The sequence below is a fragment of the Branchiostoma lanceolatum genome, chromosome 5, assembly GCF_035083965.1.
Source record: "Branchiostoma lanceolatum isolate klBraLanc5 chromosome 5, klBraLanc5.hap2, whole genome shotgun sequence".
In the NCBI taxonomy this organism is placed as follows: Eukaryota; Metazoa; Chordata; class Leptocardii; order Amphioxiformes; family Branchiostomatidae; genus Branchiostoma; species Branchiostoma lanceolatum.
This window is the reverse complement of record NC_089726.1, coordinates 1,637,956-1,655,829: the sequence shown is the minus strand read 5'-3', so window position 1 is coordinate 1,655,829 and position 17,874 is coordinate 1,637,956. Positions and strand designations below refer to the sequence as shown.

Genomic DNA, 17,874 nt, shown 5'->3' with positions numbered 1-17,874 from the left:
GCTGACAATGTTTACTTGTTTGTTTGTTTGTTTGTTTGTTTAGGGTTGGTTCAGCCCAGGACAGGTTTTCGTGCTGGATGAGTACTGTGCTCGGTACGGGGTGCGAGGCTGCCAATGTTTACTTGTTTGTTTGTTTGTTTGTTTAGGGTTGGTTCAGCCCAGGACAGGTTTTCGTGCTGGATGAGTACTGCGCTCGGTACGGGGTGCGAGGCTGACAATGTTTACTTGTTTGTTTGTTTGTTTAGGGTTGGTTCAGCCCAGGACAGGTTTTCGTACTAGAGGTGTACTGTGCCCTTGTTTACCTGTTTGTTTACAGGCGGTTTGTTTATTTGTTTGTTTAGGGTTGGTTCAGCCCAGGACAGGTTTTCGTGCTGGATGAGTACTGTGCTCGGTACGGGGTGCGAGGCTGACAATGTTTACTTGTTTGTTTGTTTATCTAGGGTTGGTTCAGCCCAGGACAGGTTTTCGTGCTGGATGAGTACTGTGCTCGGTACGGGGTGCAAGGCTGACAATGTTTACTTGTTTGTTTGTTTGTTTATTCAGGGTTGGTTCAGCCCAGGACAGGTTTTCGTGCTGGATGAGTACTGTGCGCGGTACGGGGTGCGAGGCTGACAATGTTTACTTGTTTGTTTGTTTATTCAGGGTTGGTTCAGCCCAGGACAGGTTTTCGTACTGGATGAGTACTGTGCGCGGTACAGGGTGCAAGGCTGACAATGTTTACTTGTTTGTTTGTTTATTCAGGGTTGGTTCAGCCCAGGACAGGTTTTCGTACTGGATGAGTACTGTGCGAGGTACGGGGTGCAAGGCTGACAATGTTTACTTGTTTGTTTGTTTGTTTGTCTGTTTAGGGTTGGTTCAGCCCAGGACAGGTTTTCGTGCTGGATGAGTACTGTGCGCAGTACGGGGTGCAAGGCTGACAATGTTTACTTGTTTGTTTGTTTGTTTAGGGTTGGTTCAGCCCAGGACGGGTTTTGGTGCTGGATGAGTACTGTGCTCGGTAGGGGGTGCAAGGCTGACAATGTTTACTTGTTTGTTTGTTTGTTTAGGGTTGGTTCAGCCCAGGACAGGTTTTCGTGCTGGATGAGTACTGTGCGCGGTACGGGGTGCGAGGCTGACAATGTTTACTTGTTTGTTTGTTTGTTTAGGGTTGGTTCAGCCCAGGACAGGTTTTGGTGCTGGATGAGTACTGTGCTCGGTAGGGGGTGCAAGGCTGACAATGTTTACTTGTTTGTTTGTTTGTTTAGGGTTGGTTCAGCCCAGGACAGGTTTTCGTGCTGGATGAGTACTGTGCTCGGTACGGGGTGCGAGGCTGACAATGTTTACTTGTTTGTTTGTTTGTTTGTTTAGGGTTGGTTCAGCCCAGGACAGGTTTTCGTGCTGGATGAGTACTGTGCTCGGTACGGGGTGCGAGGCTGACATTGTTTGTTTGTTTGTTTGTTTAGGGTTGGTTCAGCCCAGGACAGGTTTTCGTGCTGGATGAGTACTGTGCGCGGTACGGGGTGCGAGGCTGCCACCGCCATCTCTGCTACCTGAACGACCTCCTGGGGAGGGCAGAGAACGGGACCATGATCGACCCCACCCTCATGCACTACAGCTTCGCCTTCTGCGCGTCGCACGTGCATGGGAACAGGTCAGTGTCATTGTTTGTTTGTTTGTTTGAACATGTTTTTGTTCTTTATTCATGAGAAGCTCAAATCAGCCTGCAGGCTCTTTTCATTGAGATAATGAGGGAGGAGGCAAAGGTCAGACAGAATAAAGCAAGCAGTTAACCATGGTTGAATCCTCCTCGTGCACTACAGCTAGAAGCTTCGCCTTCTGAGCGCTGCACGTGCATGGTCGCACTGACTTTAGAATCGTTGTCACTTTAAAATCTTAAACAAGAAATACAACAGAGGTTTCATTATTTTTTCTGACACCTTGATGTCAAGAATAGCATGTGTATTCTAGTCTTCAATACTACCTTTTCAGATGTAACACTGCCCAAATATAGTGGTGCACCGGTCCGCCCACAGTAAAAAATGAGGTGCACTCTGTGAGTGAGCTTTTAAAGCCCTGCTAAGCAAATGGCCATTTCCACCTGTCTCAAACTTCCCTTTAACTATGCCATCACTCAGTTTTCGTACAAAGAAACAGATTCCTGACATTTCCAGAAAGATCGCTAGCTGGATGACGGTGTTTGTGCAGTTTCTGTGCTTTGCATCAGCAAACAATCCTCCTCAACTAACCAAAAGGCCGTTTCCGCCTGCTCCAGATTTCCCCTAAACTGTGCCATCATTCACAGCATTGCTTCTATACAATGAAGCTTCCACAACAGATTCCTGACATTTCCAGAAATATCGCTATGACTGGATGAAGGTCTTTGTGCAGTTTCTGTGCTTTGGAACCTTGAAGAAACAAGCCCCTTAAACTAAGCAAAAGGCCATTTACGCCTGCTACAAACGTACCCTAAACGGTGCCATCACTCCCATCACAGCTATCTTACAATGAAGCTCCCATAACAGATTCCTGACATTTCCAGAAATATGGTCAATAGCTGGATGACGGTGTTTTTGCAGTTTCTGTGCTTTGGAACCACCCGGGTAACAAGCCCCCTCAACTAAGCAAAAGGCCATTTCCGCCTGCTCCAGATTTCCCCTAAGCTGTGCCATCACTCCCAGCAGAGTTTTGATACAATGAAGCTTCCATAATAGATTCTTCAGTTGACATTTCCAGAAAGATCGCTAGCTGGATGAAGGTCTTTGTGCATTTTCTTTTTAGAACCTGATGAAACAGGCCCTCTCAACTAACCCAAAAGGCCATTTCCGCCTGCTACAAACTTCCCTTAAACGGTGCAATCACTCACATCTCTCCCGTGACAGAAGCACTTTGTGCTCACATCTGACACATCGTCTTTCACGGCAACACCAGATTGCTTCTCCTTAAACAGAGTTATTTGTCAAGCAGCCTCAGATAAGGCAGTAGACTGCCTCATCACTCACTCTCCTGGCTCTGTGCAGAGGACACACAAATGTATTTTATAGCTTCTTGGATGGTGTAATGGAAGATCGTCATGAAAATAGAATCTGAGTAGTCTGTATCTTTGTAAACCATGTTTTATGGTGTAAATTCAGTCAGATTCTTGTCAGAGATAAAGCCAGAAGACTGCCTCATCGCTCACTCTGAAGGCTCATCAGTGTAGGCCACACGATAAGGCTCATTGCTCGAAAGGCTCATTGCGTACCAATTTTACTTGGCAAAAAGCATGGCAGTTGAACACACACCACTACCGGTGGACTACCCCCCGCTGTAGTTATTGCACAAAGTTGTGTGGCCCAAGGGCTACTGAAAAAAAAGATGGGTGCCGTCCTATGCACCATCAGTGTGGGAGGGAACTTTGACTTTTGACTTTTGGTTCTTGGATGTTGAACTGGAAGATTGTCATGAAGAGGAAAGTGTTATATTTTTACATTGAATGTTTTATGATGTCAATTCAGTCAGATTCAGGGTTTCCTCCAAGTGTCTTGTTTTCATGATGACCTCTTTGTAAAGTTTTACATAAGAATGACAGGTAGCCAGAGATGAAGACAGGAGCTTGCCTCATCATCCACTCACCTGGCCTTCTACAATCACAAACTAAGCACATTCTTGGGATAACTGTGTATATATCCCGCAAAAGTCAGCTGTCTTGTTTCAGAAAAAGCTGTTTTATACCCTTGTTGCCGATCGTCACATCCTGGAAAAATGTTACTTTGCCTTTTAAGCTAAACTTAGGTCTAGATTTCATTAGGCAACAATATTTTGATTTCTTGGTAAACGGAATTTAAAAAGAAATATGCTAGATTTGAAAATCAACAGGAAACAAAATCTCAGAGGAAAGTCTGTACTTTGGTGCACACAGTGAACAGGGTCAAGTGCAAGTTTTCACCCCAGCCTTCTGTTTTCATGTGTGTGTTTTTTTGCTAAAATTAACAGAAAAAATTGTAAACCAAGAAATTAAATTGGTGTGGCCTTATGTCCAAAGTTAACGTTATGTTTGTAACTTGCAGGCCGGACGGTATCGGCACAGTGACTTATGAGGAGAGGGACATTTTTGAGGATATCAAGGAAAGGCTGAGGTGCTTCTTGGAAAATCAAATCTCAAACTTCAGGTAAGGCAGACTTCTTACAGGATGGAAGGAAATAAGGTCCTTATCACACGACCTCAAAGACATTTACCCGGGAGACGTTGCAGAAACTCCTCAGTTTCCAATGGAATGAATGGACTATTGCTCCTTCTTGCATGGTTTGTTTATCTGTATCTGCATCTTGTATGACTGCCCCTTCGGCTTTGCGTTCACTCAGCATGGCAACAGCTCAGTGGTTATATTACAATGAACGACCTGTCTCATCTTGCAGTTGCACGTCTAGCGGCAAGCTTTGTTCAAAGCTATCTAATGATAATGACCCACTGTATTTTGTAGCAATGAGCTCCTCACCTTAAGCATAAGTCATTAAAAAACTGACTATACTGTTGTCCTTTCTGTCAATGTGTGTGTTATGCTTTGTGATTTGACTTGATTTATCCATTTGCCTGTAAAAAAGTACAGTCAGGGCTACCTAGCTAGCTACCTATCTAGCCGAAGGCTGTTATAATATGCCTTTTGAAAGTTATGTCCTATGAGCAAACAGTAAGATAGTGCTGTTTGTGTCTCCCTCCCAGGTACTGTTTCCCCTTTGGAAGACCAGAAGGTGCATTGAAAGCCACGTTGTCTCTGCTGGAGAGGGTAAGGAATTCCCCGCTTCTTCTTAAGATGTTTCTTGTTCTTGAAGATTAAGTCATGGTAGTTGTAAGGATATACATGAGAATGTGAATAGAATAAATCCAAGAATACCAACTTGAAAAAAAGAAAATCAGTGTATTTTCCCTAACTTCAAACACCTAAGCATCAGTAAGTATTGTCTTGAGGAAAGTGCCAAACGGTCATCAAAACACTTGGTTGTGTAATATATGTACAGCAAACATTGTTATCCAGTGGTTTAGAGAGGAAGCCTGGACTATAAAACCACCCAATAAATTCAGCTGACGTAAACTACCAGACATCAGTCTGCTTCTGAATGCCGTGGTGTTCACATCAGTGGAGGGCTGGCTGGCTAAGACAGTTACCAAGTTACTCTTCAGGACCATTCACCACTCCTTCTTTTTCCCCTTGCCCCCCTCCCGCAGGTGATGATGAAGGACATAGCCACTCCTGTACCGCCGGACGAGGTCCGAGCGGTCATCAAGTCCTGCATGGAGAAGGCCGCCCTCATCAACTACACCCGCATCTCCGAATACGCTCGCATCGAAGGTTCCTAACATGCACGCTTCGTCTAACGTGTCGTACTGTGCCCCCCTTCCCCATACGCTCGCATCTACATTTACTCATGCCCCCCTCCCCCATACGCTCGCATCGAAGGTTCCTAACATGCAAGCTTCCTCTAACGTGTCGTACTGTGCCCCCCTCCCCCATACGCTCGCATCTACATTTACTCTATTTATTCTATCCCAAGCCCCCCTCCCCCATACGCTCGCATCGAAGGTCCTATAACATGCACGCTTCCTCTAACGTGTCGTGGCTTTCACTAGCATGCCCCCCTCCCCATTGTTGTGACCTTTCAATGACCCTCTAATGCCACTTCATCGTTTTCAGTGACCAGCCCCATTGTTTTGACCTTGAATGACCCTATGATGTTCCCTCCTCACCAGTTTTACCTTAAACCCATATCTAGCCCATTAACTTCTTTGACTTTGGTTAACCCATTGTCCTCCTTCCCCATGTTTTGCCCATGATAGACCCTTATCTACACCTTCTATCAACTTTTTGAACCGTTTTGAACCCTATGGTGGCCTCTCACCCATTGCCTTAACCTTGACCTATTCTATGCTGCCCATCCCCCACCTCCATTGCTCTGACCAAAGCTGGCCCTACAATAACCCCCCGCATGTCCTTCTGTGCAGTGCATTCCGTATCTATTGAGTATTCTCCCTGTTTTTTGGCAGTTTATGTGAGTGATGTCCCAAGTGAATGGCTATGAGCTGTAGTTTGAACACATTAGTATAGAAGAAATTATGTTCAAGTTTCCATAACTTGGTCCACAATAACTTTCTTATCATTAGTTGCAGCAAAGAAGGAAAAAAAATGCAAAATTGGTTAAGTCAGTAGTTGCTCTCTCCTGCAATGGAAAAGTTGATTTGTCTTCTGGAGCTTGCTGTTTTCTTTTCTTTCTCTCTTTCTTAATCTTATCTGTTCTGTTGATTTCATGGTTTCATCTATTTGTTGTTTAAGAATGTCCAGTCTTTCCATATGGTTTCCCATCCATTGCATACTGCACAGTTGGGCTTCTAAGATTACCCTTACTTCCCAAGCCCTTAAGCCATCACAAATGTCAACGTCTAACCTGAAAAATCGCTCCGGAAAACCGTTTCCTTCAAGCCACGCGTGGTGCAGCTACCTGATAAGTGCCCAGTTCTTAAGGTGTCACAGTTTGAGTCTTGGCCTTGAAATTTTCCGGGAAAAGCTTTAGATGGCATAAGTACTTCCTGGAAAATGTGTTAGAGTGAGGGGACATGATGTGTGGATGTTACATGGAGGAAAAGGTCAAGTCATGTTTGAAGAAGACATCGGAAGTTCCATGTCTTTAAAGTAAAGTTTCAGCTTCCCTCCCTTTAAAATAAAATGTGAACAAAGACTTAATTTGTGGACGTTACGTGGAGAAGACTGTCAAGTCAAGTTAGAAAAAAGACATCAAAAGCCTTGGGTCTTTAGAGTATGGGTTACTGCTGGTACTAATGTATGTCATTTCAGTCATTATCCGCATCTCCCCCCCCCCCCCCCGCCTTTTTAAAAACTTATGTCAAGGATTTGCCCAAGAAACATCTTAAAATCTAAGCACTTTGCCGGATTTGGTCATAATTTGGTTGATTTTCTGCACGGTAGTCCAGATGTAACATTATGTTTGTGAATGTGTGCATTATCCCTGTCTTTGTCGTCAACCCCTAGGCATGTACATTCATATGCTGCATGTATGTGTAGTCATACATTCTTGATGTGCTTATGTTGTCCCAAATATTTGTACTTGTGCCATCCCTGATGTGATATGCATGTATCATCCACATACATTTCACATGTTCATGTATGTATGTATGTGTGTGTGTGTGTATATTGTTCATGGTGGTTATAGTCATACAAGCATGCATAATGTCTTATATATGTATATACATATCATCTACATACATATATTCATGTATACCCTATATGTATTGTCCTAATGTGCATGAAAATCCCAACTATCTGTATCTATATAGCCGGTATATCCTCCCTTTGGCGTAACACACCAGCTCCGTAATATAAGTCTTAAGTAATATATATATATATATATATATATATATATATATATATATATATATGTATATATATATATATAGGATAATACATAGAATGTATGCACACAAACATATGACTATGTGTACGTCCATGTTGTCTCACATGTAAACGTTGTCCTTGACTCCCTTCTAACAATGACCTCTTTTCTGCTGCTCTTCTCTGTCTGCTCTCAGCTCAATCTGGAAAAGGAGGTGAATGTTGTTCTACGATCTGTTCTGTCTACAACTGTGTCCCAAAGCTGAAGCCATGTTCTATTGTGAACCTAAGTGTCTCAAATGTCTTAAACCTAAGTGTGCACAGTATGCTGTGTTTGTGTATGTTGAAAAGTGACACTGGTAAGATCTTTAAAAGAAAGGGGTTTTTACCTTTCAGTAAATCACGGTAACTAAGATAGAATTTGGGGTAATTTTTTTTATGCAGTTTCGAAAGTTGATTTTATGACAACTGAAAGTTTTTTTCCGTCTATTTATGATGATAAATTTCATCATTATTACAAAAAATAGAAGCTACTTGAAAATTATGACTGAGAAATGTTCTTTCCCAAAACAAGAAATAATGATCTTTGATAATGTTCTGTCCTATATGCCTGTCCCTGGTTCTGAAAGTGTAAATGTTGTTATTGTGGCTTTCCGCTCAAAAAGCTCTACCCTGTGCATCATGTTTGTCAATGAGAGATGACCAATGTTACTTATGACATCTAAATGTCAATAATTGATCAAGGATTGATTGATTGATTGATTGATTCTGTACGACCAGACTCCCCCTCCAAATCGATGGGGGACCAGGATAGTCAATGTTCTGTCTCCACAACAGATTGTAGTAAACAGTATTGATCAGTGATTGAATGACTGACTGATTGATTGATTGATTGACTCGTTGATTGATTAATCAATTGATTGATTCTATACTCTTGTGCAGCCCCCACTTACAGACTGACAGGGATCAGTTTTGTCTTCTCAAGAGATTGTAGTTAACAATTATTGATCATTGATTAATTGATTGATTGATTGTTAATTGATTGCTTGCTTGTGTACTCCTGTGCAGTCCCCGCCACCAAACCGGCAGGGGACCAGGATAGTCAAAGTTCTGTCTCCACAACAGACATGCAGGGGGAGGAGGTTCCCACCAAGAAGCGTCTGGACGACGTCATCCGGCTGGCGGAGCTTTGTATCGACGTGTTGCAGCAGAACGACGAGCATTACGCAGAGGTAGACTCACTTGCTTTGTAACATTGAGCTTCTTTAGATAAGGCCACACCAATTAGATGTCTTGGTTTTGAGGATAAAAAAAGGAAAGCTTAACTGGAAAAACATTATGAAAACAAAGACTACGTAACAGGTTTATGGCTTGTTGCACTCAATTTTATGCAGTGAATGCAATAATATGCAAGAAGTCCCCCCTGCGCTCTGCTTTTATGATGTCCGCTTGTTATATTTTCACCTTAAAATTCATGGGAACCAAGAAACTAAATTGCTGTGGCCTGATGAATCTATCCTTGTAGAGTTGCAACTGCCCAAGAATACCACTCAGGACAGATCAAGTCTGGTCTATATGGACAGTTCGTCTTAATGTACAGGATTTTTAGTGCCATTAGAAAAGCTATCAAAGGGACCACCTAAAAGTAGTGACATTGGCTACATGTAGGTGGTCCTTTTGTACAGGTTTGACTGTATGTTTACTCAAGAGTAAATCACTACACTTTACATGTAGGTAGGAGTCATTGTTCTTTGTAGTGAACGTTATGCCAATGGTTTCCTGTATATGATGAAGAGACACTACTTGAGCATGGGCATGTTAAAACAACCCACCACAGTTTCCAATAGTAAAAATACAATCCTAAAATGAAGGAAAACTCTCCCTCAGAGGGTTTCACAGTTTCACAGAGTATGCTGCATGTCAGGTCAGAATGTCTGGCTTGAGGCATTGAGGATGAGAAGTATACTGAGTACCATCTCTGTTACAGTCAGCATGAGTATGTTGATTTTCCCTGGAACAATGTTACCGGGCATGTCAGCATGTTGTCAGAGTGAAAGAAAACAAAAAAGCCAAAATGGGGGCTGCCTTGTCTTTTGGTACGAGACAAGTCTATCAGTGACTTCAGCTACCTAAAATCTTCTTGGTGCAAAGTTACCCAATCTGCCCATATCCCCATCTTCTGCTTCCCATGTTGCCCCTATGTGCATGCAACAACAGTAGTGCTTGCCAGATCTGTTTCACATGCAGTGACAAGGCCACACCAACTTATGCAGAGTTGAATCTGATTTTGGTGAAGTAGACTTGGCTGCAATTTTTGTTACGATAAAATCAATTCTATGCCCCATACTTTGCATAGATCTTGGGCTAAATTTGGTGCAAGATCTACATATAACCCAATTTCCATGAAGTTTCTAATTAGATAATGTATGTCGCTAAAAGTTGTTCAATTAATCATTTATCAAATTGTAGCAGGCCTCCTGTGTCTAAAGTTTGTGTCTGCTGGCTCTAATTTTACTAAACTAAAAGTGTGAATGAAAACGGTTGGCGTGGCCTAGCTGCCAAATTTCTGAACTGTCCACACAAATGTATTGTACATGTATGCACCCTTTGTCTGCCGTTACTGCTGTGCTTTGATAAAGCGAAGCTAAAGGCTGTACTGACTTGTATCTTGCACCCCCCCTCCCCGCCTGACGCTTGTGTCCCAGGAAGGGAAAGAGGTATGTCGCTCTCTCAAACTGTCCGTCTAAATGGCTCCTCTGCATGACATCACCGATGACATAACCTATGACATCATTGGTTTATTCCATTTCAAAATTCTAAAGGGAGAGCCGAGTTTTTGATTTTTCACCTTTTTTTTTGCTTGGCAGTTTTTTTCTCTCTTTTGTCTGTGTATGTGCCCACATGCGTTTTGGACAATCCTGTCATTACATTCACGGGAATGTGGTTGCTAATTTCCCTGCCTGACAGCAGCGGCAAAGTCAAGGATAAAGATTTATTTCACAGCATTTCTAAACATAACAGTCCGAATGACCTGAAAACAAAGGCATTTGTCAAGCCATCCATTAGTTAGTTTTGGGTGAAAGAGAGATTTTATGAAATGGGATAGCCATGTCAGAAAAGTCACAAAAAACTGTACAGTACTGTCACCCACTTTTGAATAATGAGTTTGGTTTGGATAGCAACACATTGACTTGTGTTGCTTTATGCCTCATTGATCTTTATGCTTCATTATGGCAAAATAAGATAACGTGTTTCCTTTGTAGGATGATCACTTTTCCTGATTGGCCAATCTACCACTTCAAGACTAATGCTACAAAACTGTGTTTTGTGTCAGTAATACTCTCTGCATTTTGCTCAGTATCTAGATGAGTAACATGCAGAATATAATGCTTCTGATATCATATGCAATACAAACTAGAGCTTTATTTTAGATATAGAGATTTACAAGCAAATGTCATGACTATAACAAGTCCTTCTTTCTCCGGGGCACAGTGGAGTCATTTAGACCATGTAACCTTCCATACAAAAATCGATCTATGTTTTTTTCTCTCTCTTCTGTCTCTCTCTCTTAGTCTCTCTTTCTCTCCCTTTCTCATGCTTGACCACCATTCCATGTTGCCATGTTACTAGTATTGCTTTTCATGTGCTTCTTGGTGTTTTCAGGTGGAGGGCAGAAATTTTGTCATTGATTATTTTGTTACCAGGAAAACAAATCATTGACATCATGTACAAACTGGGTTGAAAGATTGCGACTAGATTTACCATCAAAATATAGTTTACTTAGTGCTTATACAAACAACCCTAGTTGATATGGCATAATTGTAAGCTGATTAGAATGTTTATCAAAGTAACTCAAATCTCTTATTGGCTACTATTATTATTCTTTTGAAGATGTACTAGATAGTAGATTGTGTTCCCATAGTGCTCGGAAGTTCAAGGCAAGGACTGTTCTTCATTTTGTCTTTCAGTTCCACATGTCCTCTGTTGGGCTCCTTAGATTTCCTTTGATTTCTTTTGGTACAGACAGTAAGTTTCGTCAGTCTAGTCTTAGTCTAGTTTTGTATTAACATGTGATATAACACTGAAATATGGTTGATTTGTTTTTTTAACTAGGCACCCACATTAACATAGTTTGTAAACTGTGAAAATCTTGCAGTTCTTATGTTGTGTTGAGTGCAGTTTGATGTATAGTGTGCCGAGTGGTTTGATCTGAATAATGATACTGAAATGTGTGAAATCAGTTCAAATAGAACAAAGGTTTGATTCTGTTCATATGTTTTGGTGTTTAGATATCTATAAGTCTGCTTGAACCTTTTGGTTTGCTTGAGATTCCAGGTTACCTTTTTCTTTGGTTGCTAACAGTTCTTCAGCTTTGTTACACATGGCATGTAAATGTCATGATGTGCAAATGTAGATCAGAATGGGTCTGTACAACTCACTCTCTGCACTACGTGCACATGTTGCATTTATCAAGTAAAAGATTGACAAAATTAGTGCTAGCTATTATAAACTCTGTGTTACTTCATTCAAAATCTATTTGTTTTGTACTCTAAATACACTTACTCCTATTTTGTGATTGTAAAAGGTAATTGGTTGCCCAATCAAATTGGTAAGACATGAAATGCAGGTAGAACTATACCGCAAGGTTATATAATGAGGTTCAGCTCCTTATCACAGGTGAGCATTTTGGTGCAGATGAGTTTCCTTATGCAGACATTTTTCATATTTCTATCCTTCAGATGAACTGTTTAAGTACATGTACTCAAAGTTTAAAGCAAAAACATTTAAAAAGTCTAATCTTTTACTATGATAAGGCTTACAATCTACCACAAAATGACATTCGTGTTATGTATTTGAATATGAGCACCAAAGTAACATACACGAGCCAGGTAGTCTGGTGTCTCGGATAACAAAGTCACTTGTATACACCTTAGCTGACATTTTGGTGACAGCCTGTCACCTTCCTCAGGGCAATACGTATTCCCAGTCACCTCTCAGTTATATTTGGGACCACATTCTTGTAGAAGCGACATCTTGCAGCAGTGCAAAGTAGAAACAGTATTGCACTGAAGAAGATGACAGGCTGTCACTGAAACATTAGCTACATATTAACTCGTTGGTTGTGTACAAAGAAATTTGTTGTCCGGTGACTTACCAACCTGATGAAACTATTCATACTTGTCTGGTGTCTTAAATAACACCTTGCCTTCCTCCTCAAGGCTTTCGCCTGGTTCTCAGATCTGCTGGCAGAACACAAGGAAATCTTCTGGTCATTATTCCAAGTCGACATGGATTCAGCACTTGAAGTTCAACCCCCCGACTCTTGGGACAGCTTCCCACTCTTCCAACTCCTCAACGATTACTTAAGACAGGACGGTAAGATGTCTCAGGTTGTCCTACATGTACTGTAAATTCAGTTAAGTTTTATTTCGCGGTAGGGAGAAAATGGATTGTTCGCAGTGGTTATAAGTTCGTGTTTGAAACAATAGTAGCGCTACAGTCAAAAAGTTTCGAGGTGGTTTTAAATTCACGCTGAAAGTTCACCGCAAAAACCGCGAACATAAAACCACCGTGAAGATTTCTGCATTTACAGTATTTTGGTGTGCAAAGGTTCACAATACCTTTTTCTAGCCATTGTTCAGAACTGGAAACTAAGGTGAAGATTGTGCTCCTACCTTGTGGTAATACATTATCTCAAAATGACATCGTTCCATGAAAACTTTTGACACTTGTATTTCTTCAAGCATCTTTAGCTGAAGTTTCTTGTTAACCTTCTCCCTGCTGCCTTACCTGGTAATCAAATTACAAATTCGGTGTCAAAAGGCTACCTTAGCAGGCTAAAGGTTAATAAGCAGCTGCCGTAGAAGATTATTAAAAAAATCAAAGACAACGTTATAATTTTTTGTTCTCCCCCCCGCCCTCCAGAAAACCTGACCGGCGGAAAATTCCACAGCCACCTCCGAGAGACATTTGCCCCCATGGTGGTGCGTTACGTCGACCTGATGGAGTCCTCGATAGCGCAGTCCATTCACAAGGGCTTCGAGCGGGAAACGTGGCTGCCGCAGGGGTAGGGCTCGCTCGGTCGCCATAGCAACCTTGCATGGTTGCCATAGAAACGTGACGTCGAGAAGTAATCTGAGATCCAACGGAACAAAGAATGGCTTATTCAAGTTTTTGACCATCTTTAGTCATCCTCAGGTTAGGATGACCAACAACTTAGATCATGTGACCGTTAAAAGCTCTGCATCAGGTCAAAAGTTATGTGTCAAAGGTTATGTATTGAAAGCAGTTGGTTGTTCTAACCTGAGGAAGGCTGTAGAGATGGCCGAGAATTTGGTGGGTTTTTCATTGTTCTGTTGGATCTGAGCTTATTTCTTGACGGTGGTAATGCCATAATCCAAACAATAACCCAGTCTCCACCAGACTACTTTGGTGGATGAAAAAGAAATAAAGATTGGTCAAATAGGGTGTTTCATTGCACACACATGTAGCTTCCTAATGTTCCTAAAGACGGTTAAATTGGCAACCATTGGCCCATGTTATTTGACCAATTTTGACTACATTTTCATCAACCACAGGAGTCTTGTGGAGATTACAAGCAACAGTCTGTTCCATTTTATAAACTTGGGCCGATGTATGGCTGATGGGGATGTTGATTTTGAGCTTCATTTTGATCATCTTTCTTTTCCATATCTATAACCTTTTTAGGTTTATGTTACTGCCATTAATGTAGTCAAACAGTTTCCTTACCTTTGTCACTATTCCTTCCAGTCTCTCTTTTAAAATTTTCATTTTACCCATGGCCTGGTTTGCCTGATTGTACCTGGTTTACCCCAACACCCCAGTTTTATGAATGGAATAGTCGAAGCATGCTTTACGAGGTTGTTACAGGGCGTTAAACATTGTTCAGACCCAAGTCAATGGTCAATGCCAAAACTGAAACTTCAATCCAAGACTTTTGTTGTCCTAATTAGAATGAATTAATCTTGTATCTAGCAACATAAACAATCCTGTAGGGACTGTATGGTCATAGAAATAAGAAATGGTTTTCGGAAACACTAAGGCATTAGCCAAACAAAATGGATTGATGTTTTACTATAAACCATTGACTGAGTTGAACAGTGTGCCCCCTCTCCATAGCGCATTCCAAAGCAAGAGGCAAACTACCATCAACATTTGCCTATTTTAAAATCACCGTAGTGGTTCACATGTATGACCTGAAGGAAAGTTTTGTGGGCAAGCTCAGACTTAGATTGCGCAGAATCTTTCAACAAGGCCTTCTAAAAGCCTCTATCAATACTGAGAATGGCCTGCTGGAAAAATCAAGCTATTGGCAAGAAGGCTATTCATTCTAAAATAGCATCATCAAAGTTTTGCCAATGTCACATCCAGTCAACTTTTGGTCCAAATTTTACATGGAGATGTTCACTTTTTTACAGCTCCTTAAAATCTAATCATTGTCACTGAATACCACACATTGTGTAGACTTACAATTCGAACTTAAGTAACAGCACCCTAGACCATGATGCATTCAGAATCTGCCTACAAGACTTTCCATAAGAAATACACTCACACATGTAGCTGTAGTATTAGCTGCAACTGAGCATCCAAATAGCCAAATAGAATTAGACACATGGCTCCTTTTAAAGACACCATGTTACGATTTATCATTAAGAAAAGGAACTGGCATGTTATGCTACCAATACTAGGATGCAAGGCATGATACTGCATGCATGGGCTAAGCTCCTGTCATTATGGTAATGTGTTTGTGCATGTCTGTGTGTTAACTTATTACGGTAGGGAACATTGGTCATGGATAATACCATATCAACTAGTGCTAGCTAGGAACCTTAAGGCCACTTAAACAACTCCATGTTGTCACTCTGTCGACCACTCCATTCTTTGCCCCACTTGTCGTTAAAGGAGCTCAGTGTGGATTCACATGTGTTTGGTTCCTACCTGAAATGGTGATGTTACGCTACCTTGTATACAGTAGAAGCGTTTTGTAGACTGATTGTCACCCAGTATTTCCTGCTTTGAAAATTGATGATAATTCTTAAGATTAAGAGTGATCTGAATCCCTTTTCTTGTGAAGATGTTTATATTACCACTTGGCTTCAAAAAACATCAATTTTGGGGTGAAAAAATCTCAACAAGCTGAGACAAACATGAAGTGTAAATTTCGACACAAAAAATTGGACTTGCCAAAAGTTACTTTCAAACTCCTGCATTTGTTATGGAAGGAGTCAATTAGCAAGCAAGGGTATGTTGGAAATTACACTTCATCCTTTCTTCATAATGACTTTTACCAATTCAGTAATCCCCCAAACTGACACCTGCTGAAGCGAATACGAATCTGGAGTATATCGCACAGCTGGTACTGCACATTGATTAATCCACCAGAGTTCCTTTGGCCAGTCTTCATCAGTGGCATGTGCCTGTACATGTAACATGTACGCTGTACAATACACTCTTCAGTAAGTAACGTCAGCGTTTGTAAACTCTTCCTCCATCTTCAAGTTGACTGTTTTGCAAAGGCTACGGATCCATTGTGTTTTTCGGTGTGCTCTCAGCTTCCTGTGCAGTGCTCTAGACAAGCTCAGAAGAGTAATGACTAAATTTCAAACCATACCTTTTGCTCATTTAAGGCTGAAATGAATTTAGTTGCTACTTAGATAGTCAATTCCCTCCCAATGTTTGGGATGCAAGCTAAAGGTTTTGCTGAATTTTCTTTTATCTGTACATTTCAACATCAGTTGCATAATTATCGTACTGGATATCTTCTTGATATTTGGCTACAGTCGTGTCTTTTCCAAGTCGGTATGATTAAATCAAAGTACACAGCAGTACAATTTGCCACATTGTGCATTTTAATTTTTGCCTGGTTAAGCCATGTATTAACTGTGTAGAAATTGTTTTCCCATAAATGCACCGCCTGTGAAGTTGATGTATTTTGACCAAGGCCGGGTAAATCACTTAACCAATTCAGATTCTGATTAAGAAGTATCTTAAATTCAGCAAGATACGCACATTACATATCCTGGAAATGTTCAATTCAATTAGATTAAATGCAATCCCAACCCATTCAAAGCTGTCTAGTACGGTTCTGATTTAAGATGATGATGAATTTGATGGGATCCCGGCTGTCTAGAGTGCTGCTGAGCAGGTCATGCCGTCAGCATCGTTACCTTTCTTCTCACATCTTCTCTCTCTCTTCTCTTTCACAGCATTCGAACATAAACAGACCAGGACAGTTGGGACACCTTACATGTACAATGTGCGCTCTCAATTAGCAGAGAAATTCATTGGAAAGCTCATTAGTAGCCATTGGTAATCACATAAAAACAAGTTAAACTTGTTGCCAAAACGTAAAATTTCACTGAGTCTCTGAATTGCCTCTTTGTCTGACCCTTTAACTGACAGTTCAATTGACCTCTAACCCATAACTTTTTACGTGCGACTTGAGAAGTGGGTCAAAGTAACCTGGGAGTTTGTACACTTCTGAAAGGAAGATCTACCAACGAAATTGACTTATTGTCACAGTTGAAAATCTAATGGAATGAAGCACTGACAAAGTACTCTGATGAATTAAATTGTTGACAGTTGTTGACCAGAATAATCAAAGAGCTCTCAACAGAGGTGTAAAAACAATCAAAGAATCAAACTTGCCTATTTTAAGCAACTTTTCTCAGGGAGCTAATTGTGCATTTGACCTTGATGGGTTCCGCGGGTGTCCCAGCTTGCCTGAATGACCAGTGTAACGTTCCGTCAGTGTAGTGTCTGTGTGTCTGACTGTGTCTCTCCCATCTGCACAAAGCGTGAACCTTGGATTACCCGAGGTACCAGTAGACATCCCCATGCTTGGGGCAAGGTAAGACCCACGACTGCGCCCCCTAGTGGTGTAGTCCTGCACTGCAGGGCTGGAAATAGACTTACACAGAAGCCATGTCTTGGACAAGGTATAAAACATTGCATGGTTTTGAAAACATCGATAACAAATCATACTGCTTAGCCCTAGGTTAGTCATGGTTTTGTGTCTAATAATGATAACTGATATCTATCGTCATATTTGATTGGCTTGATTTGTTGAACTTTTGAACACTTTGCAAAGTTGTGTTTACTGACTGTGCATTTCAGATTGTAGGTTTGAAATATAAAGACTATGCACACTTTTGATTATGATAGAAGGAATCTTATAGAACTACATCTTAGTATTTCAAGGAGTTCAAATTGCATCCTGCAGAAATTTGATTATCAAACTGAATTAAATTTTATGTCGTCAAACAAAGCTGCCACCATCTTTGTCAGTAGCAGGCTACCTTTAATTCGAGGTTTGGAAATATAATTGAAACATGTACTTTTAGTGTTTGTTTTCTTCAGGAGGTGTTTTAAGTTAAGCTGTAGCTTCAAAATTATAGACAAATAATTACTGAACAAATCACTAATTTCTGGGAACCTGGGCTATGTTGTCGTCTTTTTGCCCCATGGGACAGTATTCTGAACACCAGACACCCAA

General features: G+C 41.1%; 1 protein-coding gene across 1 annotated transcript in view; it reads left to right on the top strand.

The window, feature by feature from the left end:
• The window catches only part of LOC136434358 (calcium-dependent secretion activator 1-like), a 119,937-nt gene that overhangs the window by 91,365 nt on the left and 10,698 nt on the right, over positions 1 to 17,874 (top strand). Inside the window, exons 15-23 of the mRNA XM_066427144.1 lie at positions 1,443 to 1,630; positions 4,026 to 4,127; positions 4,679 to 4,742; positions 5,183 to 5,306; positions 7,556 to 7,573; positions 8,427 to 8,590; positions 12,578 to 12,734; positions 13,284 to 13,425; positions 17,176 to 17,229. Of these exons, the coding sequence (XP_066283241.1) occupies positions 1,443 to 1,630; positions 4,026 to 4,127; positions 4,679 to 4,742; positions 5,183 to 5,306; positions 7,556 to 7,573; positions 8,427 to 8,590; positions 12,578 to 12,734; positions 13,284 to 13,425; positions 17,176 to 17,229 (1,013 nt within the window). The remainder of the gene's footprint in view (positions 1 to 1,442; positions 1,631 to 4,025; positions 4,128 to 4,678; positions 4,743 to 5,182; positions 5,307 to 7,555; positions 7,574 to 8,426; positions 8,591 to 12,577; positions 12,735 to 13,283; positions 13,426 to 17,175; positions 17,230 to 17,874) is intronic.